This window comes from Rhyacophila brunnea, unplaced genomic scaffold, assembly GCF_057557595.1.
Source record: "Rhyacophila brunnea isolate RB1 unplaced genomic scaffold, BYU_Rbru_1.0 scaffold_6, whole genome shotgun sequence".
Classification (NCBI taxonomy): Eukaryota; Metazoa; Arthropoda; class Insecta; order Trichoptera; family Rhyacophilidae; genus Rhyacophila; species Rhyacophila brunnea.
Genome location: NW_028233276.1, coordinates 33,760,947 through 33,784,763, shown reverse-complemented (window position 1 = coordinate 33,784,763; position 23,817 = coordinate 33,760,947). Strand labels below are relative to the sequence as shown.

Here is a 23,817-nt window from a genome sequence, read left to right as displayed (position 1 = left end):
ACTAATTATTTTGTCACTTTATAAATGCACGTGCACAATCATTTATTTTTTGACACTCAATGCATATTTACACCTGCAAATATAGCATAAAATTTAATTTAATTCAGATAGTCTTTTTATTCAAATCTACGCGATTTTATACTACTATTTTCGATGAAAAAGTAAAAAATCCAAACAAGGCTCAACTTGCTTGTATATCAGTACATTTGTACATAATATATTTCATGCATAAAAATTCTAATTTCTACAATGTTTATATTTTGTTTATCGGTACATGACGTGCATCTGTCTGAACAATACTTTATATATTATCACTCGTTGCGTAAAATCTCAGTCTATTCTACATCCCATTAGATATTCCAAGACTCTTTCCGGTCAGACGGTTTCGCATGAAAAAACCGGACTGATTGATCCAAGTACATTCGTTCGTCATTACTATATCCCATCTTTGTCGTAAAATTTTGATACTATGGATGAGTTTTTCTGGTTGATTTTGAGGATTACTTGTTGATTTCGTGGTCGTAAAGTATGCGCCACACTCAATTTTCATTTTAGGTTCCAAATATTGCTCTAAGAATCTTTAAAAACTATCTAGATAACAATATAAACACGCAAAATTCCATCAATATTCTATCAAATTAGTTCATAGAATATTTACAATTAACATAATGAAATAGTTGTTTTTATATTTCAGCAAAATTTATTGATTTCCTTGATTTTTTCGTCATATTTTGCTAGACAGTTCTATTGGTAATTTATTCAGACTTTATTATTAAAGCAAATCAATAAAATACAACACATACAACTATTTCATTGATTTACTTGTTAAGTCAAATTTAGTTACACTAAAACAAAATCAATTAATGAATCGTATCATTGCGCATTTACCAGGGAGGTCAGGTTAGTGGTGATTGTGGTCCGCGTAAATACGTAAATAATGGATATACAGAATGTAGAAATATAGTGATATGACTTTAAAATTTTCAATTTATTGTGATAGGACTAGCGTACGGTTTCTCCCCCGCTTCAGCATTCAGCACTGCATTCCCTTCCCTCCCATTGAAAATTTGCAAAGGTCGAACGCGATGGCGCAATGCTCTCCGTCTGCGAACGACGTGACGTGTACGCCAGCTTATAGAATACAGACTACGGTTGTATTTAGATGCGCGGCCCTCTACCCGGTCGTTAGATTCATATGAATATCAAGCCAGTGCCTTTATACACGTGCGACTGAGAGCTCGATTGACAATCATTAAATGAATGCGCGCGTACTCTAGCCGCACCTCACCTCACCACTCAACCGCTTTATCTACTAATGATTAATAATTGTTGCAAGTGCATTTTTGAGAAATTTTATTACATAAGATATCGAAATAAAATTCAGTTTCGTGAGTATCAATGAACACAAAATAAATGGGACCGAAGATTATTAATATCTCCCGGTTTTGACATTTTCGGGGTGTAAGCGAAAAAAGCATTGTGCGCGACCTTCATACAGATGTAATCGACCATGACAGTGATGCAGAAGGGATGTATATATTAGTGGCGAAGGGTGGAGGTAGGCTGTGGAGGTCTGACATAAATAGTCCACACTTAACTTTGTCAGTCATAATTATTTGCTTTCATTGAACTAAGTATACAAATTGCAGATGTTGTTGGTTAGTTTTTTTCAATTTAATTAAATCCTACCTAAACCAAACCATAATAGATAAAACAATATCATTCTGTCTTCAAAATATCTAAAATTATGCACAGTGTTATGCCATTTATGTTTTATTTCGGCAGGGGTTAATTGAATTTTAAAAAAAAACTAACCAATACCATCTGCAATGTGTAATTCTTAGTTCAATGAAAATAAATAAGTATAACTGACAAAGTTCAATGTGCACTTTATGTCGGATCTTCACAACATATCTACACCCTTCGCTACTACTTTGTACATCTAATTATGTACTTTTTCCACTCCATTTTTTTATTCTAGATCAGCGTTGCTTTTCAGTATTGAGTGACTCTGATTTGAAACAAAAATACAAAGATCAGCCTTTAAATGATTTCTGGGCGAGTTTGTCAGAAGAGTACCCCAATTTTTCAAAAGAAGCTATTATTGTTTTACTTCCATTTTCTACAACATATTTATGCGAAGCGGGATTTTATTTTTATGCTGCAACGAAGTCAAAGTGCAGGAACAGGCACGATGCCACACCAGATATTAGAATGCAACTTACCAATATTGTGCGTGATATCAAGAAGATATGCAATTCAAGGACTCAACATCATCAAATTCATTAAGTGCTTTATTTTTTCAAATTTTTATGTTTATATTATATTATAGTTTTATATTTAAAAATAATTACTAAATATTAACATTTTTTTTATAATTTTTACTAGTAGGAATTACCAAAAAATAAGCCAAGTGTTCTGTTAAAATTTCCGGGTTTGCGAAGTGTTCCATTGCAGAAAAAGTTTGGAAAACAGAATATGATAAAATAATATTTTAATACATAGCTGATAAATGATACATTATTAATTTTATTTCAACGTTACATAATATATTTTAATTATGAACGTGATGTTATCAGCATTGTCATTTCTCCTAATGTAGGTCCCGCTCATCTACGGGCGCATTTTTTGTTCGGTGTTTTTTTTTTTACTTATGCAACCGAGACTCGATTACGTCTACGTCCGTCTTGATGCATACAAAATTGTACCCGATTCGAGATAACTGGCGGGTAACTTTCACTCAGTATTTTTTGGTAAGGAGACCAGCGATACGGAAGTAGGTATGCTGTTAACGCATGTATCCAACCAGTTCTGCCAACGGTGCGTCATTCGCTCGTATGAAAAATGCATAATTCAGATGTTTATGTAATTTTTCTCTCTTCTAAAAAAAATATTATGTAAATACAAACTGATAAACGAAATCTCTAATAGACAAAATCTTTGAAAATATACGAAAATTATGTTAAAATTCAGTAAATAACGTCGTATAATGTTTTAATATTTTATCGTTTGTTTGGTTTACGTATTTAAACATAGTAAAAACAACACAACGTTTCATAATATAATAATATATTATATTAAAAATGATTTTTGAAGTCATACTTCTTTTGGCGCGTTTAGTAGACGGTAAAATTGAAAGCTGCGCATGCACACCGTTACGAAAGTGCGACATGATCACGTGATAGGGTATGGATCATTCTCTTTTGATAACGTTTGATAGAAGAATTGTTCCGTTGCCTAGGTGACGAATTATCGGCAATTTTTAATTTCTTACGTAAACGAAGGATTAAACGTCAGAGTGACAGTTGTTACTTTAAAAATAAAAACAACGAGAAATAATTAAATAATTTAGTAATATAAGTTAAGGTGTATAGAAATAAACCAGCGGCGCTCCAAAAGGTGGCCATTTTTCTTGAGTGTGTAATTTAACAAGATAATTTTAAAAAAATAGCAATATTAAATAATATTAATAATTACGGGATGAAGCCATACAATAATTTTAAACCAGCGGCGGTCCAATAAGCTGCCCCTTTTCTGAGTGTTTAATTTAACAAGATAATTATTTTTATTTTGTTTAATTGTGTAAAAATAATTTAACTGTGTATAAATAAACATCATTTTAATTTAATTATGCTTTTTAATCAAAACTTTATTAATTGTATTACCTACATATCTTTCTTCAATTATTTTATCGTATTTTTTACTTACTTTTGTTTTGTTACGCCAAAGAAGTATAACTTCTAACGCGCGTACATAAGTACACGCACCGATTTTTTTAAATCTTCTTTGACTGTAATCACTAAAAAGTGGTTATGTGCTTCGGTCGAGTCACTGAGACAGATTTTTCAAACAAGACATGCGTATTTTTCCCGGTCTTAATGTGCTCTCTATCCTCGTCTGCACGATTAACAAACTCAGCATATATTTGTTATTTCACATGGCGTCTCCAAAGAATTTGAGTCTTCTTTTCCTGACAATGGAAAGTATCCCCATTATTTGGATTGCTACAACTTACTCAAATGTATTACGACTCCAAAAAGTCGTTATGTGCTTTCATCAAGTCACCGACACAGGTTCTTTAAAAATGACATGTCGTGTCTTTGTATGCCCTCTACGTTCACCCACACGATAAATGAACGCAGCGTATAATAAATAAATCTGCCATTGGGTGGTGTTTCCAAAGAATTCAAGTTTTTGTTTCATCACAATGAAAAATATTCTCAATATTTGAAGTACATAATATCATCATGTTATTCTATGAATTTTCCGGTAACATCTCGAAAGCCTTTATTTAACATCCACTGTTTCAGTAAGATATCATGACGGTACCATATAAAGGAATAGAAAAGATAGCAATTAACCAACCATGTTATTAAGTTTAGATTTAAATTAAGGGGTGCACAGGATTTTTTCAACATAATGCACGCATTTCTTGCCTGTTCAATCTGGAATTTTATTTCCTATTCTAGTTTATTTTTTATGATTAGATACTAATAATAATTGTAGTTGTTTGCCTTGAATTTAACAATTTCCATTCCACCTCTCGTGTCCTATGCGTCATTTTTCTTCTTTTTTATTATTAAACATAATAATGTGCTTTATTATAATTATTTGTCGGTGAAATATATCTAATTCATAATATTAATACTATCGACCGAAGGTACTTGATGGAATTTAAATTTAAATTCTAGGTAGGTGATATAGTTTTTATCTACTTTATTGTATTGATTTGTTATATAAAGCAGTGCTCCGCAACCGGTGTGCCGCGGCATACTGGTGCGCCGTGAGACGATGCTAGGTGTGCTGCAGTGCAATAGCCAAATTTGCGTATATGGCTGGTAATATATTTAAGCACCTGCATGAACTTAATAAAACAATGCAAGGTCAGAATGAAAAGATATTGACGTGCTCTGATAAATTAGCAGAATTCAAAAATAAGCTCGAACTTTGGCAGGAGTTAAGACAAGGATCTCTACAAATGTTCCATAGGAACTACCAGACCACCATTGAAAACAAGCAATCAATTTTGGATCCGTCTCAAAAACATTTTACTTTGCTGCAAAAGAAATTTCATCAGTATGTACTTTCATACAATCAATGCGACTGGATACGAAACCCTTTTGCAACCAATGCCGAAAATTCTATAGAAGCGCTATTCCTATAAATTCGAGAGGAATTTGTTGAATTGATAAATGACGGGACGCTAAAACTGAACTTCGCCGATGTTCCATTGGTTATTTTCTGGATTTCGGTTAATAAAAAATATCCTCGGATTTCCGACACAACTATCGCAGTTCAGCTCCCATTTTCGAGTCAAAAAAGTCGCCTGCGGCGCTATTTTACTATTCTAGTATTAATATTTTAAAACATCTTATTGTGGGATACAATTTATTATTATTGTGTCAATACCCGACAAATAATTATTCCTAACCCGACAACTAACCATAATTATATAAATATAATATAACCATACGAAAAATTGCTAAACATAAAATTAATACCATTAATTTTACCTCGAACACTATTTTTAAAATGCTATTTTAAAATATCACGCAGTCTTTAACCTTAGCTATAGGTAGGGGGCCGCCAAAGATCTTGGTATAGGGTCCCCCTTCAGGATGTGGGTCCATTTTTTGGTGTATAAATTGTTTTACGTGTGGTGTGTCGCGGAATTCTGGGAAGACCTTTGGTGTGCCGTGGGTGGGAAAAGGTTGCGGAGCACTGATATAAAGTATAGTTAATAGTATTCATTTTCAGTGTGTATTTGCTTTTTGGTGAGTGTGCACAGTGCCTGAAGATGCCGAAAGGCGAAATCCGGCGGGTCGCAAATAACGACTCAAATCGAGTAGTACGAAACTTAAATTTATTAGAATATATTATTCAGTATTAAGGTTTTCCAATGTCTGAAAAAATATTTTCCTACAAAAATTATGTATTTTTATTATCTTTTATACTCATTTCATGCAGTAACTATAATTATGCTGTGTCAGTTTTACTCCCATAACAGTATGATAGAAATGCGAAAATCAGTTGACATAGACCAAGACAAAGTGCAGTCTTTAAACGCAAGAATTTTTTCTAAATGTCCTCAATTGTATCTTCTTACAGTCATGTAAAAGGTTACCAATTTCCCCATCACTATCCTTATTTTTGTGTTCCCGGTGTTACCTTTATTTATCATAGTAGCTACATGCATAGTTTACCTCAAAGAGCTAAAAACAATATAAATGAAACGGTAGGTAAACCGCCTGTATTGAATGTCAAACCTGCGACTTCCTGCTATTTATATCGACATCTAGTATGCATCTGTGCGGAAAGCCTAACCATTGTAGCATATTAAATATGAAATTTAAAATTTCATCTTGTTCAGTTAAATAGCTTTCATTCAAAGATGTTGAAGAACCATTATTTTTTCAAATTGAGTATTCTGTAGTATACCTATAAACATATATTTTTTTACAATTCAACAGGCCGTGAAGTCCAACAACAGACTATATCGTACTAGACTATATACCAATAAGATAGTAGTGCTGTAAAACAGTATTGTATTTGGTAATAGAAGAGAAACACCCAGCCTTTGAGAAAATCACATAAATATATTGTGACCTCACCGAGAATTGAACTGCTAAGATAGTGTCTTACGCACTGGCCTACAAGGGCATATTTTAGTTTATCAAAAGTGAATTTTTATACTATGCAACAAACAATAAATTAGCCCCACTGTTTTTTAAAGTTTAAATGAAAATTAGTAGATATGGGGTTGTCTTTGCTTCACTTAATGCCAATATAATTAGGTAAGTTCCGTTTATATAACATAACGTTTTCTTTGACAACTTTTGTCAACTTTGACATAACCATTGATGCTTCCAGATTATTGCTGTGGTAAGATGGCAAAACATGATAATATGTCCGTTTTTCTAAATTGTTCAGGAGAGTAATTTTAAATTTCGAAAAATATTCAAACAATGAAGAAATCACATATTAAATAAACTTATTTCTCCCAACTCATAAGACCTATTAATTAATACCATTTATTTTGAAATCATGTAGATCTCATTGATACGAGTCTGAAGGTATACATAACTCAATTTGCCAAAAAAATGGACATCATATTTTGTCATCTTACCACAGATTTAATATATAAAATGAAGGTAATTTAAAAGTATAAACACTGTTTATTATAAAATTAATTACTTGTAGATAAGGAACATCGTATGCGAATATTCGATATAATAAATTGTATATTATGCAAGTACCACTATTAAATGTCGCAATGTTAAAACACCTTCATCTTGGTGTTGTATGGAAAAATGGCCTCGACTATTTATCACTTTGGCGACAATGTAAATCATTTTTTGTACTTACTTGGATTTAATTGAGAATTAAATATAAAAAAAACTACTCTTCGATATAATAATATACAATATTATCTTTCTGTTTCTGTTTAAATATTATTATGACGGGTAAACCAATTTGTTGATCTATAAGGTGGCAAAACAAATACTAGAATAGTATTTAATTAGTAAGTAGGTACAAGTCGGTATAAGGGAAGCCAGGCGGGAACCGCGCCGATTTTAATAGCCGATTTTGGCAAAACTCATGAATTCAAGAATGAAAACCTAACGTAACCTAACTTAAGCTAACCGAATCTAACAGATATTCTAGTATATCGGCTATTTTCATTTTTTTTTTGCCGCTGGCTTCCCTTGAACCGACAAGAACCGTTAATTATGTTCAAATGAATTAACAAATAATTGTTTTCTATTATGACAATACAATTGTTTATTATTTTATTGACTTTTCAAAATATACAATAATATACATAAAAGTATTTGAGAGGTATTGTAATAATTTTTAGCAAATGACATAAAATTAAAAAAATGCGAATGATAAAATAAATAAAAAAAATATATAGCTAAGTAAGGTACGTGTTAAAAAAATCTTCATTTACCTCCGAAAAATTCTCATGTCATTTAAAATTATTCCAATCTGCATTTTGTTGCCAAATTTGGGGACTTTTTTATCAATTCTCAATTACGTTTAATACAATTACCATTATCATGATCTTTGACCCTAGTTTGTTTATAAAATCGAATGTATTTCGTACTAAGTATTTAATAACTTTATTTTACATTTTATTGTTATTCTATTAAATTATTATTTAGAGAATAATTTAATTAAATCCAAAATGGGCGTCAATTTACATGGCGTCGTTTTTCTTGAACATTTTCCTTTAAAATAACACTTTCGTAATCGCTGCGTATTTTATTATGCTTAATCTAATCATATAAATTCATTCCGCTATGTTTCCGGGGCTCGGAAATCAATCCTTTTACCACCGAAACCAGTTCTGATCGTTATTAAATTATGTTAAATAAGTTTTATATTATACTGTGTTTTATTTTAATTAGTATCTTAATATCTGTCCAATGACATATTATTATTTAATAAATCTCTAATGAATTTAATATTTAATATACACTCTTTTGATATAAGTGGAAATAAACAATATCGATTACGGGTGTCTAGTAGTTATCAGAAAATACATTTAATTCGTAGCGTTCAAGAACAATATATTTATTTCCCTATGTCAATTAATTTACTGTTTAACCCCGTAATCTCTATCAATTATGGGGGCCTGCGCATCTATTCTATACACAAGACTGGTTTCGGCCTGTACGGTAGCTAAATAGGGTAGGAAAGTAGGTATCGAATTATTAACACTTATTGTAACAATTACAATAAGTTAACCGTCTGCGGGTCTATTCTATACAAAAGGCGACTATCGACCGCTAACGTGCTAACGTGATAATGTGTTAGTATTTGTTACATACATTTCATATTGAAATATTATAATTGTAATTGTATTGTAATCAGTTAATCAGTCGAAACTGTCTCTCTCTCGCTCTCTTTCTCTATCGCTCATGCTCTAAATTTTATCACAGGCAGGGGGCATGCCGTTAAAATATATCATTTATTGCAACAATTAATACCGGCTAATTATAATTGTTACAATACGTGTTAATAATTTGATACAAACATACCCTAGTTAGCGGTTTTAGCGGACGAAAGCAGCTTTTTGTATAGAATAGACCCGCTGAACTATCAAAATTGTCTATCTCGGTCTAAAATTTATTACAGCCAAGAGAGGTGCTGTTAAAACATAGTACTTATTGTAACAAATATATCTAAATTATTGTAATTGTTACAATAAGTGTTAATGATTCGATACTTTTCTACCCTATTTAGCTGCCGTAGCGGACCGAAAGCAGTCTTGTGTATAGAATAGATGCGCTGAATTCTTTTAGTACTATGGTAGATCCAGGTCTGGATTCATTGTTGATTTAAGATAACTGTCAGTACTGCGATTTTAATAAAAACATGGATATGAATTTCTTGAACGTTAATCTGTTATGGAGTACTCGTTTACCTTGGAACATGTAAAAGTACGCTGCGAACAATTTCATATTACTTCTTAAACTTAACGCACAATCTCTGAACATTAATTTGTTTCCTTTGCTTTGTTCTCAACGATTAATCATTTCCCTTTTGAATTATTGATATGAAAATAACCACGTCTCCTTATAGTGTACATTTATTTTTAAGTGGTGTGGAAATAAACCAATCTGGTTTGAATAATTATTTATTAATATCTTGGCAAAAATTTATTTTATGGTAACCTATATCAGTATAATCATAATTATTACATATGTACTTGTTTGTGCATAAAATGTATTATTTTTAACTCACTGTTATTATGATTTACTAATTTACTTGCTTTTGTGGTTCGCATTTCTTCAGACATCATTGGGTCTATTCTATACTTATCGACCGCTAAAGTGATAAAGTGATAAATAGTATCAAACTTAAGGTAGGTTTGTATCAAAGTATTAGCACTTATTGTAACGATTACAACAAGTTGGTTTTTATTTGTTGAAATAAGTGCTATATTTTAATAGTAGCAAGATAGGTGCTGTTAAAATATAGCACTTATTGCAACAATAAAAACCAACGTATTTTAATTGTTACAATAAGTGCTAATATTTTGATATAAACCTACCAAACGTTTGATAATATTTATCACTTTAGCGGTCGATAAGTATAGAATAGACCCACAGGATGCGATACGGTCAAATAGTAAATTGTTTTGTACATATTGATAATTAAATTTCTGTTACATAACTTTCATTCAATTTAACACACGTTTACTATTCTATTAGCTTTTATAGTTTTATACTGTACTTTAAATTAATTAATTCTTTCTTCTTTTGACCATGTCCGATCCTAATATGATCCTTTCCTACCCGATTCTTTCCTACCCTATTTAGCTGCCGTAGTAAACCGAAAGCAGCCTTGTGTATAGAATAGACCCGTTGGTGTAGTTTTGAAAATGTATGAACACTGCAGTAAAACACTGCATGCCAGGTGAATAGAGATAGTTTATCATTATTAAAAATTTATTAAATTAATCGTATTGGAAACGTTTTCAACTAATGGTCATTAGGTATAACTAAACACTTTTCTAGTATTTGATTAAGCTTCGTAGTCTCAGCTGAAGCGTGTTTAGCTCATTTATAGACTGCCGTTATATTCCAATTATAATATTTATATAAGATTAATTAATGAGTAGTGAGCAATGTAGATTGATAGTATTTTGTTTAATTAATTCATTTGACACAAAAAATTATACATAATAAAAATAGGCAGTTATTTGGTTGTAAACAGTAGATTAAATGTTATCATTGTCAATTCAAAATATTTTTATTCAACCTTATTTTACATAATGCGAACATGAAATTATAAATTTAAGACGTTCACAACATGACATTTAAAAACAAAGGTAGTCTTAAAACAGTATATTATGAAAAATAGGTGCATAAAAACAGTACGTATAAAGAGTAAATATAAATATATATAATATTATAGAGTAGAAGTAGATAAAGTGGATACATGGAAGTATACCGAATGAGTCAGGTAGACCCTATTTTAGGAATTTATAAAACACTCCCACCTATACCTATTATTCCTCACGTAGGTGGAATATATCGATTGTATACATACAATAAGTGAATTAGTATAGGTACATTAAGATTTTTAATACTTTGGTACTTTGAGACGAAACCCGTATCGCTAAAAGCTATTCCTATGGAATACTATAAAACTCTCATTAATTTTATTAGAGTGATAATTTTGATTTTAATATCAACGTCGTTTTATGAAGTTAATATTAGTGGAGCCTCTAATTTATTAGATTGCAATGTACTGGTAAATACTAAATAATGATAGATAATTATAACATGTTTGAATAACCAACTATCTATGGTGGCCCGATCAAGCTTCTATATTTATCAACATAATATTTATGGTATATTACATTTCAATCTGAACTAGGAATGTGTGAAACCAAACATAGGTATATAATATATATTTTTTGGCATTTATCTTAGTCGGCTTAGTGGGTAGGATGATGAAAATGTTTAAACCGGTTAAATCCTATACCAGCAAGGTTAGCAACAAAATGTGTATAATAAAATAATTAATCATTCAAAGTACACTAGGTTAAAAAAAAATTTGAACGTTCAATACTGTAATTATGTAACTAAAACAAAAAAAATACCAGATTATATGGTATTTTTAAATTTTATCTTTGAATTAAAAATAATTAAATAATAAAATACATCTTATTGATTAATAGTGTACATGTTTTTATTATTTTTGGATTCCGCAAAATATTGAATGCTTCATAAAAACATTGATTTATTATTATATATTATTAAGTAGTTTGAATATTTATTATTTTTTTAGCCAATAAGTATTCAATCACAGCGAGAATCATGATGAAGATTTTTTATCAGAGTTTAAAAAAATAACCATCTATTTAATAATTAAAGTTAATTAATAATAAGTAGGTAAAGGAAAGACTAATTCTTCTGGCATTTCGAAATCATTTTGGAACGGTGTTAGTGTCATTTGAAAGTAACGATAATCTGACACCATTTATTATCTTCAATATTGTTTTGTTCTGCTTATTATAATCCTGCTAAAGCCTAATCCAGGCGAAGAGACATTGGTTTGGTATTTTCCTAACACTTTTATGAGAAAACTTACAAACATGTAATATGTTTTAATACAAAAATTCAAGATTTTTTTGTATCCCAACTCTGATGGAAAAAATATTCATGTATATTAATGTTCTCGATTGGACAAGGTTTAATACCGCACGGTATCAATTTTTTACTAACCGTTTGCAAAAAAAAAATATTATGTCACGGTCGTAAATGTGATTGACAGTTGCTTGCAATTATCTCAAAATTGTATGGATTATCGAAACAACCGACTTCGAAACCAATAGCCACAAATATAATGATGTCTTTTAATTGTAACCATCATTAACACTGCAACCTAATATCCACGAGTCTTAACCGCCTTCAGAAAATGCCTACATTAGGTACCGTCCATAAATGACATCATACGATTTTCTGTATTTCTGACTTCTCCAGTCCCCTATCGTCACAAAATCTTAACTCTAATTTTTTCATTAAACATTATCGATTTCAGTATATGTTCTCAATGAATATTTAATGTAAATATGATTTTATATATTTACGTCACATTTTTCATATCTCTCCTAACTCCTTCGTGATAAATCATTATTACATCATATAAAAACCATTCTCCCTCCCTTAGGATGTGACGTCATATAAAGACGACCTCGTAGGTACTGCTTATCTGCCATAAGCATTTATATATTAATTGATCAATGGCCATAAAAGCTCTCCTTTATTTTAACCCCAAGAATGATATGACTATTTACATCTATTATAATCTGACCTCTTCAGTATATAAATCTCAACGAAGAAAAAGCTTTGAAATATTGAAGAGGGAAGTCTAGTTTATTGGGTGTCTTAAGTAATAATCTAAACTTAATATATTGTAGATAAAAAGTCATTTCATTTTCACATATGAGACGTTAGAAGTATCATCGTAAAACGCATAAGTATAGTTCACGGCCAACATGTGCCTCGTTCGCATACGGAAATGTTTCACTATAAAAATATAAGTTAAATTTGCAAAAATATATTATTAAAAACGGTTTTTTTTATAATTGTATATATTAATTATATCGTATGTTCTTGTATAAGTACGAGGGTGGGTCAATAAGTCCTTAGAAAAGCCGACAGGTGGCGCGACTAGTACTGCAAGCGGTTTGTTTTCATGCAGCGGCACTACCGATTCAGTATGCTGCGAAGTTTCAATCAGATTGGTCGGGTTGTTGTGTGTTTCTCGTACATTTAAAAAAAAAATTTGCTTGTGGAAAATGGAAAAATGGAAAATGGAGAAAATTGAGTTTAGAGTTGTTATTAAACATTTTAATATAAAAGGGTTAACAGCAAAGGAAATAAAAAATGAGTTGGATTTAGTTCACGGCATATCTGCTCCTTCACTTGCAACTATTTATAACTGGTTAAATGAATTTAAACGTGGTCGTACATCAACAAAGGATGAACCACGCTCAGGACGTCCTGTAGAGGTGACTACACCAGAAATGATCAATAAAATCCACGATATGGTGTTAAGTGACCGAAGATTAAAGTTGAGTGAGATAATTGAGGTTACAGGGATCTCAAAAGGTAGCGTCATTTCTATTTTACATGACAAATTGGGCATGAAAAATATTTCTGCAAGATGGGTGCCGCGTTTGCTCACAGTCGACAATAAACGCAGTAGGGTGGTGGCCTCTAAAGCCCTGTTGTCGCTCATGCAACGCAATCCGGATGAATTTTTTCGTCGCTTTGTGACTGTAGATGAAACATGGATACACCACTATACTCCCGAGACGAAAGAACAGTCAAAGCAGTGGATTGCGAAGGCAAACCATGTCCAAAGAAGGCGAAAACCGTAAAATCAGCTGGTAAGGTTATGGCTACTGTATTTTGGGATGCACGTGAAATTATTTTCGTTGACTATTTGGAAAAAGGAAAAACAATAACAGGGAATTATTATGCATCTTTATTGGACCAGCTAAAAAACAAAATTGAAGAAAAACGGCCTCATTTAAACAGGAAAAAAATGCTCTTTCATCAGGACAATGCCCGTGTTCACACATGTTTACGATCAATGGCTAAAATTGAAGAATTGAAGTTCGAATTGGTCGACCACCCACCGTATTCGCCAGATTTAGCCCCCAGTGACTTTTTCCTTTTCCCAAACTTAAAAAAATGGCTAAGTGGACAACGTTTTTTTTCAAATGAAGAAGTCATCGATCGGACAAATGCTTATTTTGAGGACCTTCCGAAAACTTATTTTTCTGACGGTTTAAAAAAAATTGAGAAACGTCTAACCAAGTGTATTGAGCTCCAAGGAAATTATGTTGAGAAATAAAAAAAAAATACAAAAATAAAACCTGTTTTAATGCTTTTTTCTAAGGAATTATTGACCCACCCTCGTATTATTTATTGTAACCTGGATAATGGATACATTGATATATTTTTAATATGATTTTTCAGAAAAACATAACGTTTATTGGGCGGGTACCTCTACTTAATTAATGGATGATTATTTTTACCTAATATAATCAAACAATTATTGAGTTATCACTGCTTGTTACTCTACGAAACATTCAAATGTATATCAATATATCAAATTATATTGCTTGAGTCTTGGTTGGTTGCTATCGCATTTGGTTTTTGAGTTGTGGCTGTGTATTCTTCCCATGACATTTCAGGCTGTGTTCTGAGGCTATTCACAAAAGATAATGTATTAATCCCATACTCTGTCTCTTTGGATGTTATAGAATTAAACTTCTATATATTTCCTCAATTTCATCCATGGTGGCCGCGAGGCTTAAGCGTTGGACTATAACGCCGTGGGTTCCAGGTTCGAATCTTGGGTCTGGCAAGTACACATATTGTTTTTCAATTTGTGTGTGAGTCAGGGTATGGAGCTAAAAGGTTGAGCATGTGGTTGGCATCCATTTCTAGTAAAAAAACAAAATCTGTTAATACAAGCCTCTACTCTTTGGAGGCCCATATGATCCTATGAGGATCGGACATGGTCGAAAAAAAAAAGAAAAAATATTTACTCAACTTGACGAAAGCTTGAGAATGGGTCGATTGATTTAATCAGTTGAAGTATGGTCATATGATAGAGATGGTTCAGATTCAGAAGATATGTTTAATACTTTTTTACTTGATGCTATATTTGTCCGGCTTATAACTGTGTTCAACAAAATATATTACACTATGCGTATTTTACATTTACGTGAGAGCAAGTTTTGGTGGACGCTGTTTTATAAAGTTGTATAGTGTATATTAAGTACACTCGGTTATAAATTTTGTAGGTATATATATATATATATATATATATATCGTTACCTTACTATTAAAACCTCGTAAGTTGTTTGAGAAGAATGTTGACGGGAAGAAATAAACGTAATAAAAACAATATTTTAAACACCTCTGTAATCGATGAGTCTGCTAACACTGGTAGTGATATACGAAGTTTTAATTCCATGTTTGAAACCACGAGACCTATGAGTTTTTTTTTTAATTTATCGATAGATGGATAGCATACTAGTCTAGAGAACCGAGGTTTTAATATAAAAAAAAAGTTTAAATTTTGTCGAACAAACTTCATTTTTCATAATATCGGACTTACGAGGTCTTAATAGTAAGGTGTCGATATATATGTATATATATATATATATAATACTTCATTATATTTCTTGTGTATAATTATTGTTTTCTTTATATATTTCATATCATATTGTAAACATCGTAAACTTCTGTAATGTATGCTTCGTATAAATATATTTTTTTTTAATAGTCAATTTGAATTTTGATTCGGTTTATACTTAATATTTTTTCTAACAGGATCACATGTTTGTTTACAGGTGGTCAGAGCAGGTCAGAGGTACTAGAGACGATAAAAAACGCATGCCTTCCCAAGCTGATATGCGAATTGAGTGCTGGAGGAGACAGTCGGCGATTTACCGAAAGCGAAAAGTCTCTACTCAAACTAATCAGGTAAACAAAATTTACATGCATCTTATAGAACTTCTGCTAACCTGATACAAATTACTAAGCTGTTTTGAAGAAAATTAAACATTAAAAATAATAAATATGTATACATAATCAATTAAATTAATAATTTATATAATCGTATAATAATCATAAGATTATATGAATTACTAATTTACTTGTGTGGGTATATTTAAAAAAAAATGATACTACGTAGTAAGTTAATCAAACAAATATAATTTTTTACCACGTTTTTATTAGCTCGTATTCTTGTTTGTCCAGTACAAACTTTTTCTTGTTTATCCAAATCTTGCAATAGATTTTTAACTAATTTCCCGACTAGATAGACATTTGAAACTTTTAGAATATATCAGAACACGATGACAATGAATTCTTTTAATACTTTTAGCCATCTTTAAGCATAATTGAATTCATTTTCAGTTAATTTTGTTTTTTATGGAAAGTTATTTTGGAAAAAAATCGTAAAACACTATTATTGGTTGCTAAGGGGATCCTAGCAACTAAATTATTAATATATACGTGCGTTACTATGGAAATCAATATGAAATGTCAAAATGACATTTCAGTATTCTATATTTATTCAGTATTTATATCAAGTACAAAAAAAAGTATTTATATTTACATAATACATAGAATCGTCAAGTTTATATGATTCAACAGAAAATTTAAAAACGTGGTATATAAAAAGTTCTTTTTATCTTGTAATTATTTTATACACAAGATTTTAAGAAATTTAGATAAATTAGAAAAAATCATGTTAAAAAAGTGGGACCGAAGTTTGAACTATCCCAGATAAACGCAATTATAAATAACTCGAATGAATCATATACATAATAATATATAGTTTATTGAATACAGCACTCACCCGGAAAGTGAAATATGTCAGCTCGAGTCCCTCGGTCCAACATTTTCCAAGATTTTTTTAATAGGTATGATTCTGATGTTGAAATTAAATATAATATTGATGTGGTGATTAATTTATTAATTTACAAACACAGAACAGATTAATAAATATAAATGTAAAAGCCGTCGCCATGAACCAATATTTTGAAGCAGGGTATTTTATGGCGGTCAAGCTATAAAACCCAAATATAACAAAGCATGCCGACAGCATTCAATATTGGATGCACGTTACATTTACGTAACAAACTTTAATCTTTAATGCATGTTATTATCATACAGACGTAACCATTGAAAATAACATATTCTAACACGTGTTTGAGATTATCCCATATTTTTGCACACTCGAGATCCGTTGCCTGTTATATCACGTATCCGGATATTAACACCGTGAAATGTTGTATCGGAAATATATGGTCGTATATTAAAGATTCTCCAAGGTCTTTGGTTCGTATAGTACTGAGACAAAATTCATGTCTAAATAAAACACGGGTTTTGACGGTTTACGGGAAGCCAGTGGCAATAAAATTTTGAAAATAGGCGATATACTGGATTATTTGTTAGGTTAGGTTTTCATTCTTGAATTCTTGAATTTTGCCAAAATCGGCCATGAAAATTGGCGTAGTTGCCGTCTAGCTTCCTATAAACCAACTTGTACCTAACTTTAATAAAATAAATATAAATAATTATAAAAAAATAAAATACGTAATTAAAACTACCGAAATCGATGACTATATAGTATACAGTCATTTCTTTCCGATAAGAAACCTCAAGGCGAACTATGGTACGGTGAAATGTAATACGTACAATTTACATGTAACCGTTATATCACACCCAGTAGGGCAAGCCAGTTCCCATTCATTTTGTGTTCCCTGTTTACAAGATATAAATAGTACATTCTCAATTTTCTATGAGCCTAATACAAACGAAAAATATATGCTGTTAGTTACCACTCTGTTGAAATGATATTTATTTATATAATTCAGGTCGGTTAACAAAAAAACTGTATTGGCAAAAAATACCTCACTGACTTTTTATGTTACAGTAATTTGAATATCGTTTAAAAAGTGTCATTTTTTATTTGTGGCAAAATGAAAAATCGTTCTGTAAACAGCCAATTATTTTATATTCATTACATTAAAAAAACATTCAGATAGATCCAGCCGTAAAATTTAATTAAATGCAATTAGGATTGCTAACGAAGTTTGTGCAATTAGAAAGTTTACCACAAGAAATGTAATTTATATAATGCGACTGCAAAATTTGCATCTTTGTTCTAGTGAAGCAATTTATTTTCATCTCATTAAAACTGCATACATGGTAGTATGGCTACCCATCTACCTACACAAATCTACGATGAATTCATTTAAATACTGTTATATAATCGGTGGTTATTGTTATACGTAGAAATAAAATATTATATATTTTTTTTTGATACTTGGACTCAGTGACGTCATGTGTGGATGGGCAGGTCGTGCGTTGCCTATAGTGGCGGAACATTATAAAGGGCGGCAAATGAAGGAACATACAGAAATATTAGAAGTTTTCGATAATACAGACGATGCACCATTCTGTCGTTATATTTGAAATCGACCTCTTAGTTCAAAAAATAATCGAACCATAAAAACCCTAACAAAATTACTATTAGTGTATTGTACAGAAAATAATGTTCAGAGGGGTATATCCATACCTTTCAGCGCCAAAAACATTCACGTACATAAAACCACCACTAATTTAAAATAGGTTTTGTGGAGATCCACTAATTATCAGTAAACGGCGTGTAAGTCAATTTAAAGATTTTTGATGTATTTGTCTGGTTAGGATAGCAGAATATAAATAGGTAAGTAGGTACCGAATTCTCAACTAAATTTTCTTAAAATTCTTATAAAATTGCGTTAATTGAAAAGGCACTTTGGCGCGGCTACAGATTCAAATCACGTGGGGTGTAGTATTTTTTTCTAAAATGGGTTTTTTTTCTAGTCGGTATATGCATGGGATGTTAAATTATGTATGTTTGATGACCCTTTTCAATGTGAATCTATCAAAATAATATAAGTTATTAACACTATGTTGAAGTAATAATCTATTTGAATGTGAAAAATAGTTTTTTGAATATCGAACGTACTATGTTATGTATCTATACATACTTAGTTAAATGTACAAATATGCATACAGTGCAACTTTTATATCAAGTCTTCTACGTCACCACGGTCGTTTCTGGAACTAAAACTATCCCCCTGTATTAACATCCCACGTTACTAGATTTTCCGCGCCTATAATTCAGTCTTTTTTTCGATATCGCGTAGAGTTTTATTATTTTATGAAAATGCCTACACCTTTGCAGAAGCAGGCGAAGAGTAATATTTTTAATGTAGAAGTATTGTGAGGAGGAGTATTTAATTCCTCTAAATTGTGCCAGAGATAAAGTATCTGCTATGACAAGTCAACTCGCAAAGAGTACGTGACATAACAGTGTCAGCGCATGTAGCGCTATGACGTAAAGACTTGCGTGTCCGGAAATTTGTACGTATGCAGTTCGCCGTATCACACTTCACCATGAAATGCTGTATGGGAAATTTATGGTCGTATATTAAAGGCCGTCCAACCTCTTTGGGTCATATAGTACTGAGATAAAATTCATGTCTTAATAAAACACGGTTCTTGTCTGTTGACGTTTACAGGAAGCCAGCGACAAACAAATTTTGAAAATAGCTGATATACTGGATTATTTGTTAGGCTATGTTAGGTTAGGTTAGATATTCATTCTTGAAGGAGCACTATTGTCTGCAACGCTCTACGAACAACGCGTATTTTTCCATCTCGGAGCTATAGAGATGACCGTATAGTATGCGGTTATCTCTTTCCGATAAGAAAACTCACGGCAAACTGTGCTATGGTGAAATGTAATACGTACAATTTACATGTAACCAGAGACTTGATATAAATATCTCACTGTATCTCATAATTTAATAGCTCCATATTTGTCGTACAAATTCAATAAATTATCATTCAAAAGGCATCGACAGACTTTAACTATTTTTAACGATTTCTAAAAAAATAGCATTACTTACATGTAAATAAAAAATTGTTTAGTTATAAAATAATATATATACTTTATTAACTCTTGTTTGACGTTTTGTTCAGTTGTTATTGTCAAACCATTATCGCAATTGTTTATTTGTCTACGTGCAAAGTAATTCATAGAAGAATGGTTTTGATACGCTTTTTAGAAACAGTTAATAGATACTTATCTAACTGCCAAAGACTTCTTTCTTCGGCAATAATAGTTTACGTCACCATTACAATACTTTCATTTTCAACGCTTCGTTTTGTAGCCGTTCAAGGAATATGAAAAATAGACATTTATGTTAAATATGATTGTGTGTAAAATAGAAGATTTGTGATTATTTAACACTGTGTTTTAATTAATGATTTTCACTGCATTTTTTAGTATTATTATAATATTACATTTACTTTAAAACACTGTACACGTTACCATGAAACAACAACTAATTAATATAATTAACCATTTAATAAATACATTATATAAATAATGTTTATTTTCTTACCTGCTATAAATTGATATAACCATAATGTAGTTTATAGTTAACGGATATATTAGTAACTGAGATATATTTGTATTTAAAAAACACTTGAGAAACACAATTAAAGAATTTTTTTGCTCTTATTGCAATTACACTGTTATTAATTCAGTCAGCAAAATACCCCGTTTACACGTGTATGGATTTACTGCTGACAATACGTTTATCGCGGTCATACCAAGAAAATTCACGTGTAAACATGTATTATCATGCAAGTTGCAAGAAAAGTTCGGAAGTTTCTGAATTTTCACGCGACAGTTGGGATTAGTTCTATCTGTGCATGCGCAGTATAACGACAGTGGCGAACCTGTCGATAAAAAACGAACTACAGCGCGCATACTCATTTTGAGATTAACCAATTTTTACGACCTGTCAAATAGTACTATAAAATGGTAATATCGTGTCTCGCTTACTCTTGAAGAATGAGATTGGCGAGACAGCCAGCACTTTCGCGTGTAAGCGGTATCGTGATAGTTTAAAATAGACACTATTGCTTCAAGTAAATCCATGCACGTGTACAGGCGCTAATACATATGATACCTACTATAGGTACATGTAAAATTTAATTTAATTTATACTATCATTTTTACACTGTTATTGTTTTAAGAATTTCGGATTTCTGTTATGAATATATCCAAAGTACTTATGAATTAGGCCTGACAAATATGAAAATGCAGGTACAAAATCAGTACCTAACTATTTTCGACAAACTTGGACAGATACTGCTTATTTAAGTGAACATATAATATATTGCATAGTACCGAGATTGTAAAGTCAAAAGAGCGTATGTTATTTTTTTGGTAAAATGAAATATTTTTTAGGATGTCGCCTTCGGCGTTTCAGAAGTATGGCAGCAAAAGTTATTTTATGAATAAGGATAAGTAGTTAGTGAAAAATTGATGGTGAAATTAATAAAAAAAAAATCAAATTGCTCTGTTGCAAGCTTACAAAATGTCACTTAGGTACATCCTTTTGATTTAGAAACCCAAAATCTGACTGCACTCTACAAGAATGCATTTATTTTGATTTATACCTACTTGATTATCTCCATGAATGCAATAATGCATTTATATTTTATGTTTTGCATTATCAAATTATTATTAAATTTTTTTTTGCCACCTACCTTAATATAAAAAATAACATTTTCCTTGCACAATAATATTTTCATATTTGTTTTCTTATAAACTAAAAAAAATATATTGTATTTTTCATAAACACTTAAATACACCATAATATAATCTTTAATGATACGTATTGTGGGTATTTTCAAAATAATACTAATTACCTATCTAAATAGTGTATTACAATTTTGTCGCTTATCTTATTCTTTCAATTTTAAATATTACATATAGGTATTGATATTTTTTTTTAAATATGCCATATGTAAATCATAAATTTAAATATCAGACTACACGTATTTGTTCATAATTAAGTATGTATACAAAACCTTTTGGGCTAAATAGGAAAAGTATTTATTACAGATTGGAATATACATGTCGATAATATACATTATTTATTATTTTTGTGCGCATATAACATCTATAATGCTTACGTAAGTTAAACGACTGGATATGTCGTTGTCATATCCACTTTAATGATCTAACGCTGTTTTCACTATTTCCGTCTTCTCTCGGCAATAAAAAGAGCGCGAAATGCGAACCATAAACTAATTTGAAATCTCTTCCGTTCCAGCGATACGTCACTTGGCACTATGGCGGAAGTGACGTCGAAATATCACTTTGCCGCGCACATGGGTCAGCTCATATCCGGAATCGACGGAACGGGATGCCACAACTTCTACTCGTCGTGCCCCCTACCCGGCATGCAAGTACTACAGATGTTAAAGGAAGTGCGCATGCGCTGAAGCACTTGTGAAAAACGCGGGAAAACCAAAATGTATTACGAATATCTCATCATTTTTATGTGCTCCGGATAGAACGAAATGCTAAAGAGTGACGCAAGAGGACGGACGTCGCGTTTTCTTCTGTGTATCTAGGAACTTTTATGAACTCCGGATACGTCCTGTTAAAATTCTAGAATAGTGTGAGGAAATACAAGAGGAAAGTCATTAATATTTTATGATACATATAATTAATATTGTATGTATTCTGTAAATAATAATTAATTATGTATCAAACAACATTTATGTATTCCTGATACTGACCTTTGTAACAATAGAAGAAAAGTTGAAATGCATAAACGTTGTTTTCAAATTTAAGTAACTGTCATTTATATTGATTGATAAAATAATATCACCCCAGTTTTAACTTTACATAAAGTGTGATTTAGTAATTCTGAGGTAATCTAGATTCAATATTGATTTTAAAATATGAAAATTTGGTATACAATTACTAATTACTTGAATCGATATATCAAAATTCTACAAATTCCTACTCTATTTAATAAATACCAAAACTACGTACGTCTTTGGTGTAAATTCAACAATATAATTATCCGTTTGGTCAAGTTAGAAACGGGGTGACGTCTATATATCAGTTAACTAGACGAATTTATAAAATAAATACCAATAAAAACATGGATTTAAAATCTCAATGAGGGCAGCTTTCATATACGTACATCAAATTGTATTTCCAAAATAAATCGTGAATATAGACAAGATCCAATAAAACATTATTATTATGTGGTAGGTATATACTACATAATTGAATAACAATTAAGACTGATTTTGTCTACTTATAAGAATGTTATTTACGTTACATAAGAGATCAGTAAAGTTGACAATGATCCTATATACAAGTTTTAATCATCATTGAATACCATAAATATCTATATGTATATATTGGTTTTCGACTAAGAATCAAGAGTTAACAAAATGAATTTAAGTGAAAATAAAATTATGAGATAACGTCATGTCTGTCTGAAAATATTTCAAATGGAATCTGAGATAATTGATACAGCTAATATAAAATTACAAATGCCATCATGACAGTGGAAAAACATGCAAGTTCAATGTTGAAAGATAATAATGTGAAATTTCTTCATTGTAATGTTGTGTACCACTTTTTTGCGAAAGAGCTATATGTCTACATTGGAAAACTATTTTATACTATTATTGTCAAATAGAGGTTAAGTCTTTTCTTGAAGTCGTGAATTGAATTCATCAGTTTACAAAAATTTCGTTTCTGAGAAAGAAATTCATTTTCACAGTATTCATGCATTTAAAGTGGGATTTGAATTATTTAAGAGAGAGTTGATTGTTATATGTCTGTTAACATATATAATAAATATAATATATCATTCTTCATTGGAATTCT

The 23,817-nt window shown here is 31.0% G+C and overlaps 1 protein-coding gene across 2 annotated transcripts in view; it reads left to right on the top strand.

Moving 5' to 3' along the window:
• Positions 1 to 23,414, top strand: part of geko (olfaction protein geko) — a 60,198-nt gene extending 36,784 nt beyond the window's left edge. Inside the window, exons 3-4 of one of the 2 annotated variants that reach the window (XM_085956500.1) lie at positions 15,893 to 16,025; positions 22,235 to 23,414. In XM_085956500.1, the coding sequence (XP_085812626.1) occupies positions 15,893 to 16,025; positions 22,235 to 22,406 (305 nt within the window). In that variant the 3' untranslated portion in view covers positions 22,407 to 23,414. The remainder of the gene's footprint in view (positions 1 to 15,892; positions 16,026 to 22,234) is intronic. The other variant, XM_085956499.1, reaches the window with a different exon arrangement.
• Positions 23,415 to 23,817: the final 403 nt, after the last annotated feature.